This window comes from Lethenteron reissneri, chromosome 15, assembly GCF_015708825.2.
Source record: "Lethenteron reissneri isolate LAM-NWPU_2019-01 chromosome 15, ASM1570882v1, whole genome shotgun sequence".
Taxonomy (NCBI): Eukaryota; Metazoa; Chordata; class Hyperoartia; order Petromyzontiformes; family Petromyzontidae; genus Lethenteron; species Lethenteron reissneri.
The window spans coordinates 897254-921211 of record NC_083793.1 but is presented as its reverse complement, the minus strand read 5'-3'; the positions used below and the strand labels follow the sequence as shown (position 1 = coordinate 921211).

Below are 23958 nucleotides of genomic sequence, written 5' to 3'. Positions count from 1 at the left end.
GAACGCAAACTAATGGCGTGACAGTGAAAGCGGAAAGCCTTTCACAATTCCTCGTCGGTAAGCAGCTGTGCAAGCACGCTACGGGACACGAGCAATATCCATAATAGGTCTCTTTGTGCGTACGCGATCGAACCCAAAACACACACCACTGTTATGGACAGGGTTCCGTGAGCGAGCGGAGCTTGAGGAGGCTGCGATTTCAAACTTGAGCACCCACACAACACCGGAGGACTCCGGGAGCCGTCCCCGACGATGAGAACCGACACATTCCTGTGCGACTACGAACGCCGCGGATCAGCTGCGGCAACCTCGGAGGTACAAACGCCGGGTGGGACCTCATGGGACTCAGAATTTCTGACGACATCAGAAGCGGGGGAGAGAACCGCACGCAAATGTTTTGAGTCGCGTATTGCGCCAACTGACAACACAACGAGACTAATCTTCCAGGAAGACTGACAGATTTGTCAAGACTGCACCCCCCCGCCCCCCTAAGAGACAGGCGAGTCCCCCCGTAGCAAACACAGTACACGAGGGTATCACCAAAGCGGGTTTTTACAGTTGTGTAAAACTGGGACACTATTGGTCACCCGTGTATTTAGTTCCCTTACTTGCAAGTAATCTCAAACTACCCCAACACCGATAATGAAACCCAAGTAATGCCGTCCTTCCGAGATCACCATGGGTTTTTTTTTTACATCCAGCCCCGAATACATCCATAGGTTGAACAATGAGCGTCTCCACAGCTCGACACAAGTGGAATCTCATCATGCCACCAACAGGCCAAAGCGTCAATTCTATAAATGCCTCAAAAGTATGAAGTCTAAACCAGCCAGCACACAATGGCCTCCTTTCGTGAACAATGATGCCAAAAGGGACTCGATGTAATCCAACATGCGTCTCATTTGGTTCCCGGAGCGACAGGACGGCTGTCCCAGGGACTGACTCGTTGACGAGACACCGACTCAGCGGCGAGCACTGCGACCGCGCGCCTCCACAGCCACCCACAGCCAAGGAAACGCAGCACGGACATCGATCCATCCGCCTACGTATTATTATTATTTTACTCCACACCGAATCCACGACTGTTGCATTTTGCAGCAAAGTGTATTCATGGGATTATTCAATCCTGGAATGCCCTTGTCATATATATTTGCAATACGGTGTAAAACGGATTACACTGCAAATGTAAAATTTATTACAAAACATTACAGCCCACTGGACCATGACCAAGCCTTCTATGGTCATGTCACGTTCTGTGGGTTACTGAAACATTACTTCCGCAAAACAGCCACAGGGAAACATTAAAGAAATGTTATCTACTCCTCAAACGTAAAAACATCAAGTTCCAAGACATGCCTTCTACCCAACAAACACTGCCCCCCTCTCTCTCTCTACCATCACTCAATTCTGACAGCACGATGGGAGGTTGCCCCCCTCTCCGTTGCTTGTACAGCCCTGTTGCAAACCTCCCCTTTCTATCTGACCTTCTGATGCTTTCTGCGCTCTGAGTCCAGACCTGCACCAATCTCATCGACACTGCATGCAGTCAAATAGTTCGCTGTACGAACCCACCTATCGCCAATTGCCAATGTAGCGCAAAACCAGAGAATTCCCTGAACAAATCATGGCGCAGTGCCCGTCGTCATTGCCCCTCCCAGGCCCGGAGTGGAAAGTCCACATGTCAATGCCGGGGGGGTTCCTGGGACAATAGAAAAGCGCCGAATTCAACAAGTGGCAAGGGGATGACTCGGCCCAGCGTCCATCGCTCAGTAACAAACAAAAAACCTAGAAATCAGACCTCGGTGATGAATCTGGTGTCGTCTCCAATCAATCAGGTATCCTTTGACAAAGATAATGACACTATCAGAGGGAATTTGGATGAATATGTAAAGGTGTACGAAATAGAACTTTGCTTCGCCTATCAAATGCACCTCCTTGCTATTCACATTGCCTCCTCTCCACCACACACCCACACATTTACAAACCTTTACCATCGGATTTGCAATAATCCCTGCTTTGTCCTCTGCAAACTACATTTCCTTATCCACCTTCCCCCAACCAACACTTATGCAACTGCTTAAACCTTTTCGTGAAGAATAGAATGTAAACATGTTGGATTGACGAGAATGTAAACATGTTAGTTTACTTGTCACCACCGTTGGGACCGCCATGCGGAGGCCACAAACTCGCCACCGCTCCGCTCCAGGGAGCCGGTGGTGACGGTGGAGAGCCGAAAGCCGCGCTCCAACAACCCAGCATTTCGGTAGTGGTGGTGGTGGTGCCAGGCTCGGTGCTCTCATTTAGGAGCGGCCTCTCCTCGAGCCCCCTCGGACACCTCGGTCATTATTTATTTACTTGAGGAACAAACCGTGCACTGCTAGCGGACCCTTTGGTCGCACCTTCAACGTGACGGCAGCTGCCTTCAGGTCAGCCGATTCAGCTGTACGTCGAATCTGTGACCGACGAGAAAGCCCAGTGCAACTGAAACGCAAGTGCAGAACGACACGTAACCTGGCAACTAAGCCCAAATGCAGTTTCTCATCGGGGAGAATGTCGATTTAAATGCAACGGTGTAAATGCCACATTGTAAAATGGTAATTATTTTTGCGTGCAATGCTAATTTAAAATAAGGCCTGAAAAACATGTTTGGTGGCAACACAAGGCATTTAATTTGAGGTTTTATTTAATATTTTCAATGTATGCTAGTTTCCACAAAGTATTACTGCCAATGACATCGAAACCTATTTAAACAGTTTGAATTAACCTTTAACAGAATGCGTATTAGATGTATGCGTGTTTGTTATTACGTTCGCTGCTACGTTTCTTTTTTTCAAATGCTTTAACCCACGTGACAATCGATCGCTAACATCGCCTCTGCCCAGTGGCCGGAGTCTTAGACACCCCCCCCCCCCCTTCGCATCGCTCACTTCCCCTGTTCCGGACCTTGCCCGTGACCTTTCCTCTTCTGCTTGTGACCGACTCGCATGCCGCTCCAGGTGTCTCTCCCTGATCGTGCAATTCATCTTCCTCGCCCTTGCTGACAGAGTTAATGTTTTTTTTCCATTTTTGAAGAAAACTTTAAGCCCCTCATTTCGCTCGCCCATTGTTTGTCTGCGTTGCTACTGCTGCTGCTACTACTGCTGCTGCTGTATAGCAGCTTGAGGTGTTGCGTTCTTGGTGCCTGTGCTCAAACAGGATACACACCAACACACAAGACTCCCTGAAGATACCGATTTAATGTCGCTGTCGAGTACTGGACCACTGCAAGGAATCCCAAAGCCCTGTTGCGAGTTTAATCTACAGGTGGGCTTGTATGTAACAGTTACGTAGCCAAACCCTAACCCTTGCACCATTCGCACTGCATTGAACAAAATGAGAGCGTATTGATGAATTCCAGCTGGTCGGTGGGGTGGTTAAGAGTTCTTGACTCAGAAATGGAATGTTACAAGTTATAATCCCGTACCTGGGGTTGGCTCGGCCCATCATCTTTCCGCGGTCATTGAAACAAGTACCACTTCACGGGACGCCAACAGTGCTTGTTCGATGGACACACTGGCCCCCTGCCATAGGGATGTGGAATTTCCACCACTGGGACCGAGGGCCACCGACAAGGAACGCCGCCACCATGCTCACTCGAGCAGACTGACTTCTAACGTAAATATTTACAGGAAATAAAATAACGGGAGGGAAATTAAAGAGCAAGTGATTAAAATGTGGCGATGATCGATGTGTGCGTTTTCAAATTTCAGTTAAGTTTGGAAACCGCTTGTGCTTTTCATAACTAAGACTTCTTCTCAAGATTAAACGCAAGGGATCGTGAAGGGGCCTCGATTTGTAAAAGTAAAAAGAGTAAAAAATAATCTTAAATAAGGCAGGCAGGTGGCTGCTGGGTATGGCTTCGTGATGAGCTCAGTGTGGTCACAAACATAACATGACAAATGTTTCCATGTCAATGACACTCTCCAGTTTTTCTGCAATTTCTTTCCCCCCATTCTGGTTCTCAGCATTTAGCCGCAGAGCAAAGCTCAAATCAGCTCCTCGTCTCGACGTCAGGGAGACAGAGAGAGAGACACGCAGCTGTGCCATTGCAAACTTTTGAGATCCTTCAAGGCTCCATCTTGCCGACATCCACCGGACTTGCACCTCCTTCAGTTCAGTCGCCAAGCGAGTTGCTCGCTCCACGTCTGTGACGGATACTTCAAGGGGCGACCACTTTGTCTCAACTCAGCACAAACTTTTTCTTTGGTTTTCTCTTTCCAATTATGTTTTTTGCTGGTTTTGTGAGAGTCTGCCGAGCCTGTGGAGTCGAACCCCGGGTTTTGGTGTCTCCGACACGGCCGTCGTGGGCCCTCCTGGAACCACCACCCCAACGGCCACCCCCCTCCCTCCCTCCCTCTCGTAGTCCTTTTGAACGTTTCCTCTCGAGCCAAAAGCTCACGGCAGCTTGGAGGTGACGAACCGTTCGTGCGGCGGCCGTGGACAGGAACACCGCCGAGTTCGAAAGAGCACCAACGGCACTCGCTCCTCCCTCCACCCCCCCTCGGGGAGTCCGGGGGTCACGTGGGGTCAAACGAGCGTTCCGGAATCCATGTCGATGTGCTTCGCGTAGCCCGGCTCCGGCCTCAAGTCGGAGGATCTTTGGTACGACGACCGCTCAGGGTAGGACCTGGAAACACACAAACAGTTGATTAGTACGGTTCTAATGTATCGTTAACATTGTCTCAATTTGTTAAGATTTTCCATAGAAACATTGGATAATACCAATTCAGTGGTGGAAATTCTACATTTGTCTGGCAGGAACCAGTCTCTTCATAGGAAAACGACGATTTGCGTTTCACAAAGTGGTAAATATTTCCTCTTGTGACAATGTTATTTTTCGATGCACTGCAATAGCGCCCCCACGTGACGCTACTGGGGCATAACCGCTGTGGGCGGTGCCGCGTCACTGCGGCGCCAGGCTGGCAGCGTCCTCGACGTGTGGATACCCTCGCCACGCTCCCCTCCAACCTCGCTTCACAACTCCATTCACGTCGCGCGCAGCGAGCAGCCCCCGTACAGCCTCTACACTGATCCACAGCCACGCTGCCCGCGGTGGTTACGGCCGCAGTGGTCAACAAGAAGGCGGCCGGCGACCCGGCGACATCGTGACCCTCGGCGCTGAGTGGGAGCCGCTGCACCACAAGGCTGTGTCGACGCCGTAGTGGTGGGACTCCATCCTGTGGCAGGGTGCGAGGATTTGACGGGCTTCAACCGCCGCACCGATGCGTCACGATGCGGCGATATAGCCGCACGTCTTCCGCTAAGCGTTTTTAAGAACTCGTTTACGGCGTTGTACGGCACGTGGAGCGAAACGTCGTGCCGAGCAACGCGCGGTATGACCCGATAGCGCGTCGCGGGAGCCGCGGCGGCACGACCCCCGAGTGGCGTTCATCTTTTATCTGCTGGTTACCTGCGGGGGGCACTAAGTCAGGTTGGCATTTGGCAGGGAGGGAGAAGCAGTAACGAGAGTTGAAACGACGTACATCACTCTGCGAGGACAGGGGGGAAAGACAAGGAGGAGAGAGGGGAAAGGGAGGTCGAGGTCAGACAGAGGAGATTGGAGGTGAACAGGAGAACAGCAGCGGCACTCGAGGCAGGCAGAGAGCAGGCCTTGTCGGGGTCGGCGGATCGTCAACATCACCAAGTACTGTAAATTATCCAAACCAAGAGGATGCAAGGCGGTCAGAAGATAGCGGTACAGCAAGTAGGTTCCTAACATAAGCGTGCCTGTGTGTGTATGTTTTTGTGGGGTGCGTTAGTGTAGTGGTTAGCACACTACGCTACAAATCCGGCAACCCGAGGTCGATTCCCGCTCGCGGCCAACACCGGTGACGATTATCTCAACCGGTCCTGGGCCTCCTCCCCTAGATCGACTCAGCCTGAAATTAGTGCAAGGTGCCACGTGTATATATCGCCACTAGGGAGACAAAGGTGGTGCTGGCCGGGCTTGGTGCTGGCCACCCTCCCCCTCGTGTGCCGTGCCGGCGTTCATAGGTGGTCACGAAAAGCACTTGCCCTAACAGTCTGTGAAATTCTATGTGGGGTGTCTTAGTTTTTTTTAATATGTTGTTTAATGTTAAACACCGATGTGTCCGAGGAGATCTCAGGTCTCTGTTGCGCGGCACCAGCGACGGCGGCGAGACGACACACACGCACGCGACTAGCCCCCTGCCCCCGTACCGGACGTGCGCCGTGACCGTCGCGGACGTGGCCTCCTGCCTCCGGTCGGCAGCGTGCAGCACCGAGTCCCCGGTGCCCGGGGAGTAAACCATGGGCTCCCTTCTCCTGCCAACATCCAGGCCTGCGGCACACACACAGCACAGCCTCCTTGAAGCCCGCGCACCGGCAGGGGGACTGGCTCACGGTTCTCGGTGGCTATCTGTTAGATCATGGCGCTGCACAGCAGCTGCTATGGTACTATATGACCCCAAGGCAGCTGGTGCATAGGTTTTCACGGTTATGCCGTGGCCCTCTCGGACGCGTTTTCGGGTTGTACCACGGGAGCTGTTTGGCATGATGTCCAAACAGGTTGACTGTATACACGGCAGAGCGCGTTTGTGATGGGCGCTCTGGGCCGAGACCAACTCGCGACACTCCACAGAGTATGGCAACACAGCCCCCCCCCGCCCCCCGCCGGGAGAGATGCTGGCTCATGTCGCCGTCTTTTCCAACGTGTAACACTGGATTATTCACAGAAATCGTCACCCGCTCCCAAATTTGGCAGAACCGGAGACACGGTGAAGCTTACCTGGGTAAACAGGTGTCATGCTAATAGTGCATTTACACGAGAAATGTTACCTTGTACAGGCAAGGGTGTTAGCAATACTTTGAGATTTTTGTTCAGGAAAGCCGAGTTTTGCACGCTCTTAATCAGGAAGATCCTAATTTGGGAGGGTTTGGTCAATTCATTTTTCAAGCCATTTTTGAATGTGGGATTTCCTGGAGAAACCCCACACAGGCAAGGGGCGATCACTCGAGTGTCTGGACGCAGGTTGTCTTTGTACTCGCGATGCTGCCATCTGCTGGCCTCATGAGTAATTGAAATTGGCCATGGGACAAGAGTGGGTAATGAAGAACATCAGACAAGCGGTCTCTTTAATAACCAATATTAAAATAACATTAAAGTCCATTGACAAATGGGCATTCCAGACCAGTGACAATGGCTTAAACACAGAAAACCTGGGCCAAGTTCAACTCTTTCAGATTGTGGCCCAATAAACTAACATGGATGGGTTGCACAAAACTAAGGCAGCACTGTGCTCAAAGGCACAAATAAAGCCCCAACACCTCCTTAAAAGGGGGCACGTCTCAAAACATCATACAGAGTGCTGCATGATGTTTTTATGCCAACAGACTTCCTGCTGTTATGAGCAACAGTGACGGACGTGTCGAGGCCAGCCCGGGTCGCAGAAACCGCGTGAACGAACCGTTGCATCGGTCCACGGTCTCCCGGCTCAGCTGCAGCTTCTGGCTGACGTAGAAGCACGTGGAACCGGCGCTCACTCGCCTCCCGTGCGTCGGCTCGGCGCGCAGGCTCTGGTAGAACTGGTTGCGCGCGATCGGCCGCCTCTCGTCATACCACATCTTCAGCCTCTCCTTGGCGATCTCGCGCTCCCGCGCGCCTCCCCCTTCCACGCCGACGTCGTCGTCGTCGTCGGCCGGCACGGGCGTCCGGAGCCCGGAGACTCCCCCGGGCGCGGGCGCCGTGGCGCTCCTGCGCAGGCTGCCCTGCTGCCGCTCCCCGCCGAGCCCAGGGGGCGACGGAGCGGGCGCGGCGCGGCGAGAGCGGGGCCCCGGCGTGTGCGAGCCCCGCGGGCCCGCGCCGTGGCCGTACGAGTCGGAGGCGGCGTTCGCGGCGGAGGTGGCGGTGGTGGCGGATGACTGACGGTGGTCGCGCCCGCGCGGGTAGCGTCCCAGCGTCTGCGTGCAGCCGTCGGGCCACTCGGCCCAGCCGGCGTCCGAGCCGGAGCGGCTGGCCAACGAGCAGCGGCCGTCCGTCGCGGGCGAACTCGCCACGCCGCCGCCGCCGCCGCGGCCCAGGGGGCCCGCGCTGCCGCTGACGACGATGTCCGGGTGTGGCCGCAGCTGCGGTGACAGAGGATGGCGGTGTTGGTGGGGCTGCTGCTGCTGCTGGTGGCGAGGAGCGGGGGCTGCGGTTCCTTGGCGCCTGCCGGCCCACGCTCGTTCGCGAGGGGCCGGCCATTCGGGGGTCGCGGCGGGGTCGGAACTGCCAGTCCGGCCGACGACGGCGAGCGGCCGAGAGAGGAGCTGGTGCGAGAAGGAGCGCGAGCGCACCGGGCTCGACTCCACCGAGCTGCGGGAAAACGGGGTTGGCGATCAATACCGTGGGGCAATGTTGGCGATCAATAATAGGGGGCAATCATGAAAGGACAGAATGAGACCTTTTCCACGGGCTTTGAACACTTTTATAAAACCTACCGAGTCACCGTGTGCATTTTACACACGGTGACTCGCTTTATGTTACGTCGTGTTACTGTTGTAGACGGAGCTCTGGTGGTTCTTGTATCCACTGTTATCGAAGAGACAACAAAATACCAGACAAATCTGTTGATAACGTTCATACAAAGCACAGAATCTGAAGTGGCGCAGAGGTTCGCGCACAGAGCTACGAAGCCGGCGACCCCGGTCCAATTCCTGCCCACAGCGAACACTACTGGGCGAGTGGAAACTCGCTTGCCAATCACTACACAAAACGCCACATCTGAAGAAACTAAATTTTTTAATTAAAATTGGGCTCAACACCAGCCCTGGGAATGACAATTAACGTCCCGACTGTCGTGCCATGAGCAATTCTCTCCCTCCTGTGGCAGAGCTGGGTGGGGACAGCGTTGCCTGCACTGCGTGCAACGCCGGGTCACTTGAGCGGAGTTGCTGTGCTACGGGCTCGCGGTAGCCCGGGTTGCCCCTGGGCGTTGGCAAGCGGGCGGCGGAGGGCACCTGAGGTGAGAACTCGACCCGGACGTGCGTGGCGTGGACGCCGGCGAGGGGGCAGTGTCGCGGTCCAGCCCAGGGTCCTTCCACTCGTCCGTGCTGCAGGGAACGGGGAGGGAAACGCGAGCGATGAGCGATCTCCTGCGGCTCAAACGAGCATCGAGGCATTGGTGCTCATCTCCTGTTACAGCCCTGAGCCAAAAGAATTCCACATTCCTATTATGGCAGTATGATGTCTAACCATAGGAGCACCAGTGTTGACTTGACAACCAGGATTTGTTTCCCATAATGGCCCCTATTTAATGTTTATGATTATTTCATGTTTCCTAGAGTCACCACTGCTTCCCTGCAAGTGATTCTTCAATTTCAGGAACAAGTCACTGGAAGCCAGGTCTAGGTGGGGCAGGGGGGGAACACGTTTTTTGCCGTCTGTGCCAACCAGAGTGCCCACTGGAAACGCAGAGTTCACGAGTGGCCAGGGCATGCCGATGCCCTTCGCAGCGCCACCACGCTGGATTCCCCTCCGTCGAGTCGAACGCGGGCAATGGGTCGATGTGCGCCACGTGGAAATCCGGTCACCGGGTTCATGGCGCAGTGCGCTTTCCACTACGTAGATCCCCCGCGGAGCCTTTAGCAGGCTTTTGGGGCAAGTGCTGTTAGCGAGCACCTATTAAGGCCGGCACGGCACATGAGGGGGTGGGTGGCCAGAACCACGCCCGGCCGCCTTTGATTCGCTCGTGGTAATGTTTACACACCATACCAGGTACTCATTTGAGGCCGAGTCGACCTAGGGGAGGCCCAGGACCGGTTCAGATAATCTGGTTTGGCTAGTGAGCTAACCACTTAACTACGGCTCCCACGCTCTCTACTACGCCACTGCCCACACACACACACGTCGCTATAATAACTCAGACAGAATTGACTCCCTGAGGCTATGAATTGGCCAAGCTCCAACAACCCAGCCGGCGTGACTAATGCAGTGTGGTCAGACCAGACATGAGCACATGCCATCACACCGCATCAATAAAGAAAGGTGCCCATTCATTACAAAGAGCCTGCTCACCTGAGAGCCCATAAATCAATTTCCCTTTAAGCAGGTGATGGCCCACCGTGTGTTCCATTAACTTGCAAGCCATGATTGCTGTTTATCTGGTTTCATGTTTACATTTATGATTCCCGCTACGACAATGGCATGCGATGACCTACTCTTGTGAATAACGTCACGCGGTCTTTAACGAGCACAATGCCGGGTGGCTGCAGTAAGAATCGAATCGTCTACCCGGTGTAAAATTATTTCAGTGGAAAGCACTCAGACCTCTAGGCTACGTAACCGTTCGTATTACAAGACTCACGTGTTTGATATATAAACACGCATGGATATGAACTGTAAAGGTTTACACTCCATGCAAACACAAAGATCCCCTGTATGCATACATGCAACACACACACGCAAAGACACATTACATAGGCATGAAACGACTCCACTCTTTCTGCCAATTCACAGAATCGTCATGATCACATTCACGAATCATTTTTGTATTTGTCTTGTTTGCAATGTCATTGTTTTATCTCTCGTTTGTGCTCTCTCACCCATCCAATTGCTCTAAAGCAACATTAGCACGTAATTAGCCGACTCATTACAAGCCTACTATGTCGACTTACAGAGCGTCGGGAGGTATTGCCGTTGGCGAGCACCTATCAAAGTCAGCAAGGCCGAGCGGCGTGCGGGCAGCGGGACTCGATGTTCAGGGCAGGCGGCGAACTTCAGACAAAAGGTGACTGCCACTTTGCATAGAATGCAGACGGAGCTCTTCGTGTGGTCACTGATGTGGCTGCTGCAGCCCTTCCCAGCTCTCCTCACGGCACGGTCGCCACCCCCCAACGCCCCTCCCCGCCTTTAACAGACTGTTGAGGCAAGTGCTGTTGGCGAGCACCTATGAAAGCCGGCACGGCACACGAGGGAGTGGGTAGCCAACACCACGTCCGGCCTCCTTTGTCTCCCCAGTGGCGATGTTTACACATCGAAATCGGGTTGCCGGGTTTGTAGCGTAGCGCACTAACCGTTGCGCTACCCCTCCCCACGATATATACACACGCGCACACACACGCCTACCGCTATATACACACGCACACACGAACATCACAACACAGAGAAGCCAAGTGCGTGCTGCTCACCTGGTGTGGCTGGCCCGAGACTGCGAGCGCGCGCGCGTCGAGCTGGGCCGCGCGCCCTTGCTCCTGCGCAGCGTCAGGGTGGAGAAGGCGTAGTGCAGGATCCCATTAGGGGAGCCGTGCTGCCCCTTGCGGCCATCCTCCAGCGGGGACGGGGTGACCGCTCGCTCGGCGGGCACTGCAGATTTCACCGAAATGTCGTCTGTGGAAGAGCCACAGCGGACGGTTAAAACTACTAAAACTAAACTGTTGTTTATTTTACCAGGTAATGCCCACTGAGCGATGTAGTTATTTTTCAAAAGCGACCTGGTCACAAATGATAGCTCAACGAAGTGGCTTATCATCTGGAAATGTACAGCAGTGACGTTGATTCTAAGTGTGGAGGGAAAACCGGAGGACCCGGAGAAAAATCCACACGACCACGGGGAGAGAGAGAGACACGCAAACGCCAAATATACAGCAGGCGTCAGGTTTGGGATCGAATCCACGACCTCCTGTATACCTAGTGAGGTAGTTAACATTTCACCGCCGTGGCTCGCTCCTTCCCGACAACAACGTGAAACCGTTAGAACTGTGATCAAAGCAATTCTTCAGTTAGAGTTTGAAATGAGCAAAGTTTCTATTCCCTGCTCCCTGCTCCCGTGCCTACAGGAGAGGGAGTGTGCATCATCGTGTGTCCGTATTCCGTGGGGAAACAACTGAAGAGGAGCAACTTCACAACGTTGTTTTTAACTACAATAGTTTGGAATGTAAATAATTACAAGATTGTAGACTCATAGCCAAGCTTTCTTCTAGACCAAGATTATCACGGGAGGCCTGTTGGCTGTGCAGTCTAATGCAAAAAGATGCAGCATATTGTAACTTGTGGCTGTATAGACACATCGCTCACGAGAATGCTCACCGTGGGCTGCGATAATGGTGCAAAAATAATTAATTCTAATGCTTTACTAAGGGTCAGGAGGGCTGCAATGCGGTGCCACGGGCGCTGCGGAAGGCGCGTCGCTGGACGTAGCAACATTGGGATACTGACCGTCGGCAGCTGGAAGTCCGTCCGAGATCGAGCTTTCTTCCGACAGAATCAGGTCATCTGCAACCGAGGAGGCACGAGGAAACAACGGCAGCCGTTTCAGAGCGAAGTTCGCAAGTGCCGCACTTAAAACCCCGTGCCGAATTCTCACAATTCCCGCCCACGTTCCCAGCGCCTCGCAGGCACAGTCGGTGGATGTCGCGCGGCGGGGCGAGCGGTCACCTGGCACGATGACGGAGGCTCTCTGCGTGGGCCTCCTCCCCGCCCGCTCGCGCAGCGCGTTGATCGCCGCCTCCTGGGCCTGCAGCTTGACGGCGGCCGCCGCGTAGTCGGCCTTGCGCCGCCTGCGCGTGGCGCGCTGCAGCCCCTCCTCCTTGGCCAGCTTCAGCGCCGCCTGCACGATCCCCTCCTGGACGGAGAACTCCGTCTCCAGCCGCTCCAGCTCGCTCTCCTGCCACCCCACAGTCGTTCGCACGGTCGGTCGCGGTCACTTACACGGTCGGTCGCGGTCACTTACACGGTCGGCCGTAGCCACAGCACGGACAACCGCGGTCGTCGCACAGACAGCTTCAGTCGTTCACAAGGTCAACCAAAGTCATTCACCAGAAAGTAGCAGTCATGCATTTGACAGCCATAGCTCTTCATTCACCACACAGCCGCCTCGATTGCCCTCGCAGTAATAATTACCCATCAGCCAGTCATTCACCTGAGAGCTGCTCCCCCCACGCCGCTCCCCCCACGTCGCTCCCCCCACACGGCTCCCCCCCACGCCGCTCCCCCCACGCCGCTCCCCCCCACGCCGCTCCCCCCATGCTCCCCCCCACGCTCCCCCCACGCTCCCCCCCACGCCGCTCCCCCCACACTCACCAGGCCCTTGGGCCGGATCTTGGTCTCGTCGAGGCGGAAGGTGGCTCCGACGCGGCGCCGCACGCGTGGCAGCGTCTCCCCGCCCTGCAGGGGGAACTCCGCGGGCAGCTTCCCCGTCAGCTCCTGCGGGCGGGTGGTGGCACGCTCCGTGTGAACTGGATTGGCGAGTACCGCTCACCTGCGTTCGTGTTGATTTACCCCTGCGTGTGCGCGTATGCGTGTGCGCGTATGCGCGTGCTTGAATGGGTGCGATGTTCGGTGTGTGTGAATGCGCGCCGTTCAAGTCACACATTTTAAACATTTGTCCGCACGTCACGACGCGTTCACCACGGCGCGTGTCAATTGCAACCCCGGGCTACTCCTTGCGAATCGACGAGCCGTCCCATCGCAAGCGATTTTCCAATCAATGGCAAATCATATTGAGGGGGGCGGTGACTTTTAAGAAGCCCGGCTCCAGCTCAGCCCGGGCCTGACACGCCAGAGGGTGACCGTGGAAACGTAGAGCCTTGACGAAGGGAGGATTGGCGGGGAGGACGGTGGCGGCGTGGGACGGAAGCCGGGACAGTGGAACTCACGGCCTCGCGCAGGCAGATCTTGCGCAGCTCCTGCAGCTGCTCGTGGAGCTGCTCCTGCAGCTCGCTCTGCTTGCTGCGCAGCGACGTCAGCATCTCGCGCGCCGCCGCATCGTTCGCCTCCGTGTCCACCGAGTCTGCGGTCGCAACGGCGGGGGGAGAGGGCGAGGGAATAGTTGAAGGGGAGCGCGTGAGGGGCAAGGACAGAGCGTGAGGGGGGAGAGCGCGAGGGGGAGAGCGTGAGGGGGAGCGCGTGAAGGGGAGCGCGTGAGGGGCAAGGACAGAGCGCGAGGGGGGAGAGCGCGAGGGAGAGAGCGTGAGGGGCCGAGGGGGGAGACCTGTGGAGTAGAGGCTGCTGGAGCTGGGCCGGCTGTTCAGCAGGTTCTTGCTGCCGACGCTGGTGAGCCGAGCGGCACGCACCGAGCCGGCGTCGTCCAGGTCGGACATCATCTCCCCGAGGCTCCGAGCTGCAGCGATCTTGGCCTGGTGCGGAGCGGTGGTGGAGCGATTAGCGCGCTGCACTACGAACCTGGCGATCCGAATTCGATTTCCGCTCACGGCCAAAACGGGTGACAGTCATAATCGTCACCGGTTTATATTCGTCACCAGATAATTATCTGAACTGGTCCGGGGCCTCCCCTAGGTCGACTCAACCTCAAATGAGTACCTGACGCGGTGTGTAAACATCGCTTGGTGTAAATTTTTCCTCCCAAGGCCGCAAGCCTTAGGAGGCAGTATGGGGTAAGCAACTTGGATATTCGTAACATAAAATTGTAGGAAAACAATGGGGACAATAATAGGTTACAATGGGGTTGCACTATGCAAGGTTTAGGACAGCAGCTAACCCACAGCAGTGGTGACCTACAGCCATACAGCAACGACGATGATGATGATGATGAGACTCCTCAAGGGAGATGTCAACTGTGCGAGAAAGAATCAAGCAATGTGGCCAGCTGAGAAGATCAATGTCCCAGGCCATGACGACCTCTTTACCGTCGTAGAAGACTTAGGATTCCACAAGAGGACCGGCGTTGTGCCGTAGCGCCCCGCACGTCCGACTCACCATGCTCTGCTTCCTGTCCAGGTAGAATTGGTGCTGGCTGATGGCCATGGCCCAGATGCACTTGATCAGAGACGTCGATCCATACCACGTGTGCACCACCACGCCCGCCCCTCCTCCCCCTCCGCCTCCGACGCCGCCCGGTCCAAACGATCGACGGCTCACGACGCACTGCCTGCGGAGCGCGCGACACGGGGCCCCACGACACGCGGCTCAATCCCTGCGCCGCACCACGGGGGCGCCGCCACCGTTGGGCGGCCCGTGCCGACGGCGGCCACCGCCGCACGCCGAGGTCCGGCGAGGGCGGCCAACGGCATGGCAGCGTCCAGGGCAAAGCGGTCGACTCGCGGTCGCGAGGACCCCCGCCCCGAGACCGACCTCGGAAACTCGTCGCTCCGTCGACGAGTAGAATCCATAGGTGCCGCTTGCGGACAGTCGACGGCGATCGGAGGTCTTTGGATAAACTGGGCCTCGTCACGGGAATATCCAATTTCTACCACTGGCTCAGGACACAAAGCGGTACCTAGTTTATCGAGAGTAGAGGGATGGTGGGCTCATTCAACCGTATGTACGTATTACATTTTGGATTGTCTATATATCAATAGATATGACAAGCTAAAGATGATTTGAATGTGGCATGCCTGAAGCAAATGACCTATTTAAACAGATGCAAAAAAGTAAGAACAAGCAGACACACAAAGGCAGAATGCAAGATGCATGTTAACATTTAAAGCATTGTTGCCAAGTTTTAGACGCATTTGTGCAATAAGCTCGGTAAAACTCTCTTCTTTCATTTTCATCTCATATTTGTGCAATGTTGCTATTTTGTTGAATGTAGAAAACCATAAAGTAAGAGTTCTATAGAAGAATGCTGAAAGAGGCTGATGGATGTTAACCGTGGCCCGGACTCAAACTCAGAACATCAGGTTCACAGCGCAGTGCGGTAACCACAGTGCCACAGGTCCCCCCATAAGCACATTCAAAAGAAAAAGATCCCCCGTATAACCTTTAACAGGCTATTGGGGCAAGTGTTGTTAGCGAATAGCACCTACGCAGGCCGGCACGGCACACAATGGAGTGGGTGGCCATCACCACGCCTGGCCACCTTCGTCTCCCCAGTGGCGATGCTTTATGCACCGCATCAGCTCCTTATTTGAGGCCGAGTCCACCAAGAAGATGCCCAGGACCGGTTCAGATCACCATCACCGGTGTTGGCCGTGAGCGGGAATCGAACTCGGGGGGGTTGCCGGGTTCGTAGCACAGCATGCTAACCGCTACACTACCGCTCCCCAGACAAAAACAAACAAAGATCCCCCATATAGCCTTAACAGACTGTCTGGGCAAATGCTGTTAGCGAGCACCTATGATGCACAAACAACACTCGCACGACTGCTGGGCTACGCATCTCCAGCCGCCCACATGGTCGCACCGTGTCCCATAAACCCTCACGCGCTCACGGGGTTCACCGCGGAAACCGGCGTGCGGTGGATGAGCAGGTTCATCTGCTCGCGCACAATGGCAACGTTCCTTCGGCTCGAAGAGCGCTGACGTCCAATTGTTTGCACGCCGTGTACACAACTGGACGAAATGGTTGCGTGCAAGACTGATTCCACTGCACGCGCATCAACCCACCATCACCATCGCCATCTAGCTGTTCTCCACAATGGTCGTTGGGTGCCGGTGATGCAGGTAGTCATCTGGGCTAAATCCCCGGCCACGCACTCGCGCCGTCTGTGAACTGGGCCCGGGCCTCGCCTAGGTCGACTAACAACTGGGGCCGGGTGTAAATAAATCAAGCGCTGGGGAGACAAAGGTGGGAAGGGTGTGGTGCTAGCCACACGACCTCCCTTGCCCCAGCGGTCTATACGGCTATACGGCTATACGGCTATACGGGAGCTCTGTTTTTTACATACAGTCAGAATCTTGATTTGAAGCTTTCGTGACTGTAGGAATCCATTATCTTTGGTTCTTTCGGTAAAGTCACGTAGGTAGAAAAATAAAAGAAAAAATAATATATCATATGACATGATATATTTTATTTTTCTACCTACGTGACTTTACCGAAAGAACCAAAGAGTATCAGTCAGAATGTTAAGCAAACTGACTAACCCACCATAGCTTGAATGTTGATACAGATCATACACTTGTTGCATACAATGCACAATGTGTCGCAGTGTTTTATTGGTTTTTATTATGGATGGAACAAGCGCCCTGCGAGTCAGACGGTTCATTGTGAGCAAAGCCAGAGAGAGCGCTGACACGACTCAAATCAATGGGGTTCTAGGTAGTGAGCCGTATGTCAATATTATTGTTCCATCACTCTCAAACACATTTAAAAATACTTTGTAAATTCTGCCCGATGGCTAGACAGGGGGTTGGAATTTTTATATAGTCATCGTCTATTACGATAAACTTTTTAACGTGGATAGATTGGCCCTGCCCAAGGAATGAGGAACTTCCACCACCGGCCCTGGGCCACCAATGATGAGCAATGCACCTCGCTTGTTAACCGCAGGAGACGTTCAAGATATTTTTCAAAGGAACATTAAATGTAAAATTCTACAACTTAACTTGACGTTTTGTTTTTTAATCGGGTGAAAGGCTTCGTCTGACTGGGCGTCAATGTCAGTATTTATTTTACGGCTGAGAACTGTCCGAGGTGTATTTAACTGGGAATTGTCCGTAGAAACTCCGCAATCAAAGAGGGAATGAATGAATGTGATGTTTCCCCTGATAACGTTGGCTCGACTTCAAGGCAAAAGGCCCAATACGATAAAAAACACACAACAGCAGCTCAGCACAAACATCACGACCAAGCCGCTGTCGTAGCAGGATTTGTCCTCTCTACGGGACCTTTTTTGCCGGTATTAAGATTATAAAGAAGAAAAGGCTTTTACCCTTTCTGGCAATAATACAGGAGGTGTTAAGATGGTTAAACACCAAAGACACGCATCTAATACAAGGTCTGCATTCACCACACATTTGTGGTACAACAAGCAAACAAATATGCATTCATCATGCATGGATATTGTGTCCTTGAAACGGATGGGCCCTACACGACGCTCGGCTCAAGCGGCCGCCAGAAGGCAGCGCGCGTTTGTCCTCGCCGTGACACCGGGAGCGGGCGAATGTTGCCCCGCCGGCGCATTTTGTTTTGGGGCGGGAAGACACAACACCGCTCGCGCCTCGACAGCGCGGAGCGCAGACGCGGCAGCTCGGCCGCCGTCTCGCAGCGTGCGTTTCTGTAAATATCGCCCGGAGCCCCTCCACCTCCTCCGCCGCTACGCGCGCGGGAGGGGGGCTTCTCGGCGGGCCGCGCGGGTTGGAGGCACGCGGCTATCGGTGGGAAAATCTCCTCGCGCGCGGCCGGGCCAAGTCGCAATCGCCCATCTCTGTGAACGCGACACCCCCTCCCCCCCCGTCTATCTGCTCACCTCGTTGTCAAACGCGCCGCCGCCTTGCTGCGCTCGCCGCGAGGCACAACATCGGCATTATTTGTCGAGGGGATGACTTTTGCCCGTAAAACCGGGCCCGCTAAGTGGGTGCCGACCCGATCTCGATTTGCCTCGCTAGCTACGGCGTGCGTGCGTTGCTAAGGGTGGGCGCGCGCTGCCGCCGTGCCGTGACGGTCGGAGCGCCGGACTTGCGGTCCAGAGGTCGTCGCTTCCATCTCCCGGCGCAGCCGTCGCTGACAGAGTAATGGGCCAGCTGAAAAGGGGCTCTGCGGCTACTTTGTTTCTCTCATCACGGAAGAGTCGGGATGTAATCTCGGTACGCTGTGAACCATCTGTTTTAAAAGGTCTAGAGTTTGTTTCGCCTATTTGAAATGTTCTGCTTACGGAACATTACGGCACCTTAACAGATAATGTTTTATTTAATTTAAACTCAAAAGTGTGATTGTAACGATGTTACTATCGTTATTCCGTGCTATGAAGCTAATCGGAGCACCTCAATGCTCTGACAAGCACTGGAGCATCGCATACCCCCAATGAAAGCTAATAATGAAAATGCCACGTTCCTATGGCAGGAGCCAGCTTTTCCCTAGGATCACCACTTGCTTGTGAAATCTTCGTAAATCTCGTTAACCGTCGCTGGAGCTACGCACTTTTAAATCTAAATCGACAACTCATTTTTCTTTGAAACTGCTTTTTGTGTTGAGTAATGTCGTCCTTCTCCCACACCTACGATTAACACGGCTGGCTACGTACGGTGCGAAAGAAGTTCAACGTACATGTACATACAAGTCCATTACCATGGAGCGAAGCTTCGCGACCACAGGAAGAAGGGTGATAACGCCCCGCCGCGCTGCTGAGGAATGCCGGCCGAGTGAGCAGGGTTCACGTCGACACGGCTTATTACACTGAGCGCACGGGATTCCGTTACGTCTCGGGGCACAAAGAGCGTCGCCTCAGCCATCGGAAACGTCACAACGGCCGGACGCATAGCGCAAGCGTCTGGCGAGGAGGCTCCGCTGAGGAGGCTCCGCGAACTCAAGGAATCATTCTCGCGTTTGTTCAAGAAAAGCAAAAAGCACGAGGTGCAGTGGTGGGGCAAAGCGTGTCCATCCGTCACCCACACAGAGTCGAGACCACGTTTTTTCCATCCTATATTACGCTTCTTTATAGACCAAGCTAAATCCATTCATCACTTATGACCTCAATATAAACATCATTGCTTTATGTCTGGCATTAAGATGGTAATTACCATCAGCCAATTAATCTTTATTTACAAGTTATGGTGCCCTTTCGGTTGAGTGTCTTTTGGCCAAAGAGGTCAACTCCGGCTATGCGAGCTGCGATGCGACGCTTTTCAACACGACATAATACCTCTCGCGAATGTCATTTGCTCAGAAGATGTTAATGAGGCAGGTGACGAGTCACCTCCCCTTCACGATTGCTTTCAGATGACAATAATATGTGTTTTGTTTAATCTGTAATCTCATCCTTCTCATCAAATGCTACTGTAACCCTTTACGTTATAAACGCCACGTGTGATGAGCGCTCGCTCCTCTCTCATGCGTCCCGTTAGGTTGCATTTCTATCCAGATTTCCATCGTACATAGTTCTTGTTGTTTATTAGTAAAAATATATATTTACTGCTATCCATGTTTATAAAATGTCCCTGCTGTTGTTGTATGCAGCCCCTCCAAACCTTCCCTTCCCGCGTGACGCACCCAGACGGTCTGCCCCAGTCGCCATCAAAAGAGAACGGATTAGCACCATGGGCCTAACTCTGAATAACCGACTGATCTGCAAACCTGTAATTTTCATCATTTGTTCCTTTCCATTTAATAAGTTCCGTCCCGTGTCAGGTTTATTCTCTTCAGATGACTGGGACTATAAAACTTGTCCTGTATATTACCCCACATCCCTGAGGAGGCTCATCAATACGCTGTCAGCTGGTTTCATAAAACAAAATTTCTACTTTTAATCGTCTTCTACTATAGGTTTGCTTTGTTTACGATTTGGCTGCTTTGTGGGAACCAGTCAAGCGACATTGCGTTTAGAGCTCACGATTCTTAATCAGAAGATGACAAATTTGACATCCTAGCCAAATCATCACGCCCCCTCCCTCAAGGGGTGAATAAAATGAATACCAAACTTGGAGAAGTCAACAATAGTTGCAACATGTGACTGGCGAAATTCCACCGTGAGCTCGTGGAGAGATGATCACTGCCCTGTGGCCATTTGAGCCTGGAGCCACTTTGATTTAACCCGCCTTTAGAATTTTTGTTGTATGTTCATCACACACCACCTTGATCAATCCACTGCTGGATGAAGGCCTCCAAACAAACAGTGTCGGTTTTGCTTGGCGGTTATCTGACCAGACTTCCCCACGCTGGTCAACGCGGGTTGTGAAGCAGGGGAACACGAAGTGGTTCAGATATCACTCGCCACTGATGTCAGCCGTGCACTCATGACGCGGTGTTCGTAGCGCACCGCGCGAACCACCCCGCCACCACTCTCCCCCATTGATGTGCGTTTGCTTGGTGGAAGTTAAAACGCACACGACTCCTCCTTGCGTTCGCTCTGCTCTGTTTATACCGCTCTTAAAGAGCCCTGCGTCTACAAAATATCTCTGTCTGTACGTTACCCCAAGACACGTAGAGGACATTGTCAGCAGGGGGTCACCTGGTTTGAGGTATCACATTAGATGTTGGTGGTTTCGTGGCCCACTTATTGCTACTTGGTGTTAAGAGAGCGCTCCGAACTCACCTCCTTGTATCTTGCACTTCGATCAAAAACTTCTTGTCTCGGAAATACAGATTCTCAAGCTCCTTCCAAGGGAACACCTGCGGTAGACACAGACAGACAGGCACGCACACATTCGTGAAACAGGGAAATGCAGACGAAGGGACAAACGCACAGGGCGGAGAAAAACGGTGAGAGAGGGAGGACACACGGACAGATAAACAACGACACAGACAGACACGTACAACTGACAGACACACGATGAGAGATTGACACAGAAAGAGATATAAAATGTGGACAGGTAAAAGGGCATTTCAAACAGACAGTTGGATAGACACCCACAGGGCGAGTGATAAAGCAAACATCACCATATAACTGGCAGAGGCTGTTCACAAGCGCCTATAAAGCCTCCTCCGCATGGTACACGAGGAAGCTTGGTGCCAGCACCACGCCCAGCAGCCTTTGTCTCTCCAGCGGCGATGTTTACACACCGTACCAGGCACTCGTGTAAAGCCGAGGTGGCTGAGAGGGGCCCAGGACCCGTTTGTATGCCACCGCTTCCCCCAGAAACGCAGACACACACACTCGCGCGGCGTACACAAAGTCACGCGCCGAGAGAGACCAGACACACAGCGACAACAAAACACTGCACCTGACAAAGATACTGAAAGACTCGCATACACAGATACATTAAGGAGAAGAGAGGGAAAGACATCACATGACACCAATTATTATTATTATCAACCTGCAACCTTAAACCCATTAAGTAGGCCACAGCGCCAATGGGGGCACTCGGATTTATGTGGGGCGTTCCGCTGGTGGCCACCGGCGCAGTGGACTTTACTCCCCGACTGAGAAAGTGGCGACACGAGATCCAGCAGCAGCAGCAGCAGCGTTACTGCCGGTCAGTTGCAGGACTCCGGAACCTCAACTTCAAAGTTACTCATCTGTTAGTTAAGAGCAAAATCAAAAGACAACAACCGCCTCTAAGCCTCTGTGAGGACTGCACTCCGTCTGCCTTTGCACACTGCGACGGACGATGATTGTCACCGGACTCCCACTGTTTAAATCTATGCAGCTTAATTGAATTGTATCATAATTACTCCGTAAATAAGCAATTCTACTTTATTTATCCAGAAGAGGCTACCACTGAGCCACAAGCAGATACAAGCAGAAGGCTCTGTGAGTCTCAAAATTATATTAAATATCTAAGTCCATTGACCAACTGGCTTTCAAGTATTTGTTTACGCAAGCCAACTCAGGACCGGTTTTGACATCCTGGCTTCTTAAACAAACGCTGCTGCTGGGTTATCAGATGTTATTGTCAGAGAGCAAAGCACTTTATTGAGTGTCCACTACCTCTTTCTTATCTGGGATGTTTGACCAATTCGTTTTCAATTATAATTTTTTTTGCTTACGGGAAGAAACCGGAGCACCTGAAATAAACCAACATGCTCCCAAACCCACTTGCTCTACTGCCACCCTCGCAATACACAATCGCTGCGGTGTAATTCACCAACCCAGCCTCGGAGTCGCACACACAATGAGACCATTATCCCTCTCTTCACCCGGCTTACACCAAACCAGACTCCAATACGGGAGCACCGCGTCACCGCACCTCCCATCAGCCCTGGTGGCTCCTCGCGCGGTGCTAAAGAAGTTTGCCGTACACACAGCACACGCGTACTGGCCACAGTACTCTGAACACCCAATCACTCACAAGCAGCAGTCACTCTTGAGTTGTACACTTTGCACGAGTACGACGACGCACACGTGTCGTTTCATAGACTCTGGTGTACGAACGGGTTTCTCTTTAACAGCCTCCATTCACACGCCGCCGCGGTTGCACAACAACAGCTGATCCGGCAATAGCCCTCGTTCTGTGCAGAGGGCAGGTTTTACTGTAACACGGAACAGCCCAGCCCAACACTCATTGTCAAATCCGCTGCACAGGCAGCCACTGTACAATCGCCAGCAGCGGGGTATTGCCAACCCTTGTACCGGATTGTCTCGGGTTATTCCCGGATTGATCCAAGAGTCTCTACCGGAATTGACATCGATCTCCCGGTGGTGATATAAAGCGAACCGGGAGATTTTAATAATAGGATATTTTCAAGACGGGACATCAATGAATACAAATCCATCTTCCGGAATATCTTCAGTCAGAGTTTAAACCCCTAGGTTTCACGTTGGCCACCGTCCGGCATCATCGCGCCACGGCCGGCCGATTCAAAGAAACGTAACCAGATCACGGGACAACTTCGTGATCGTTTTCTTTGCGCGGACATTTTTTAGCCGCACGGCTACCATCAGTAGCAAGTGATAAGTGAACGTGGTCCTGGTGAACAACCCCACTCCACCCACTCGCCACCTTCACAACTCCGCACTGACCACTGTGGAGCGTACTCACACAAACCCACGTGACCGGGGAGGCCTTCATCCAGCAGTGGATTGACAAAGGGTTGTGTGAATATACGAGTTGACTCCACGATATCGGTCAATGCTGGCACTGTGCGTCATGCTTGCAGGCTCTCCAGTGGCCTCATCCGGGTGCACTGGCTGCTACGGTCGTCCTTGCTTGCTGTCCGTACGATAATTAACAACCTTTACATAATTAGTTTTAAGTAATTGTTTGTAATGCAAGTAATCCGAAAGGTAATGAAGCAGGTGCACACCGGGTGATCTGATGGCACGTTGCATACAGAGTGTTAACATGGGACCGCTGCTGCCTGCCGAGATGTCGTCTGATGCCAGCGACGAGTCGCTCCCCATCACCCCTGGTCCCCTCCTCCCTTCACTCCTCGACATTTGTTCCTGACTGGGCACAAAAACTCCGATCTGACTTGTACCTGGACCTAACCTGTCTGGTGCCTCTCTCTTGCTGCCATTAAATTTGCACTGCTTTTTTAGTATTCGTGCGTTTCGTTCACCACAGTCAAACACCTCCTCTCTTTTAGTTGTGCAATTCCCCTCGTTCTCTAAGAAGAAGCGTTTGCAAGGCGGAGAGACAAGAGGCGGAATGGAGGGGAAGGAGACAGAGGCAGCCTACAAAATAATTCTTTAACCACCAGTGATCAG

The 23958-nt window shown here is 53.3% G+C and overlaps 1 protein-coding gene across 4 annotated transcripts in view; it reads right to left on the bottom strand.

The window, feature by feature from the left end:
* Positions 1–4401: 4401 nt before the first annotated feature.
* Positions 4402–23958, bottom strand: part of LOC133342568 (FERM domain-containing protein 4A-like) — a 103449-nt gene continuing 83892 nt past the window's right edge. For 3 of the 4 annotated variants that reach the window (XM_061551752.1, XM_061551753.1, XM_061551755.1), the window contains 12 exons: positions 20905–20981; positions 14693–14864; positions 13968–14112; positions 13633–13766; positions 13058–13180; positions 12413–12641; positions 12194–12250; positions 11167–11365; positions 8998–9090; positions 7467–8353; positions 6220–6340; positions 4402–4666 (listed from right to left, as the gene is read on the bottom strand). In XM_061551752.1, coding sequence (XP_061407736.1) covers positions 4567–4666; positions 6220–6340; positions 7467–8353; positions 8998–9090; positions 11167–11365; positions 12194–12250; positions 12413–12641; positions 13058–13180; positions 13633–13766; positions 13968–14112; positions 14693–14864; positions 20905–20981 — 2337 coding nt within the window. In that variant the 3' untranslated portion in view covers positions 4402–4566. Of the gene's footprint in view, positions 4667–5449; positions 5529–6219; positions 6341–7466; positions 8354–8997; positions 9091–11166; positions 11366–12193; positions 12251–12412; positions 12642–13057; positions 13181–13632; positions 13767–13967; positions 14113–14692; positions 14865–20904; positions 20982–23958 lie in introns of all 4 variants that reach the window. The other variant, XM_061551754.1, reaches the window with a different exon arrangement.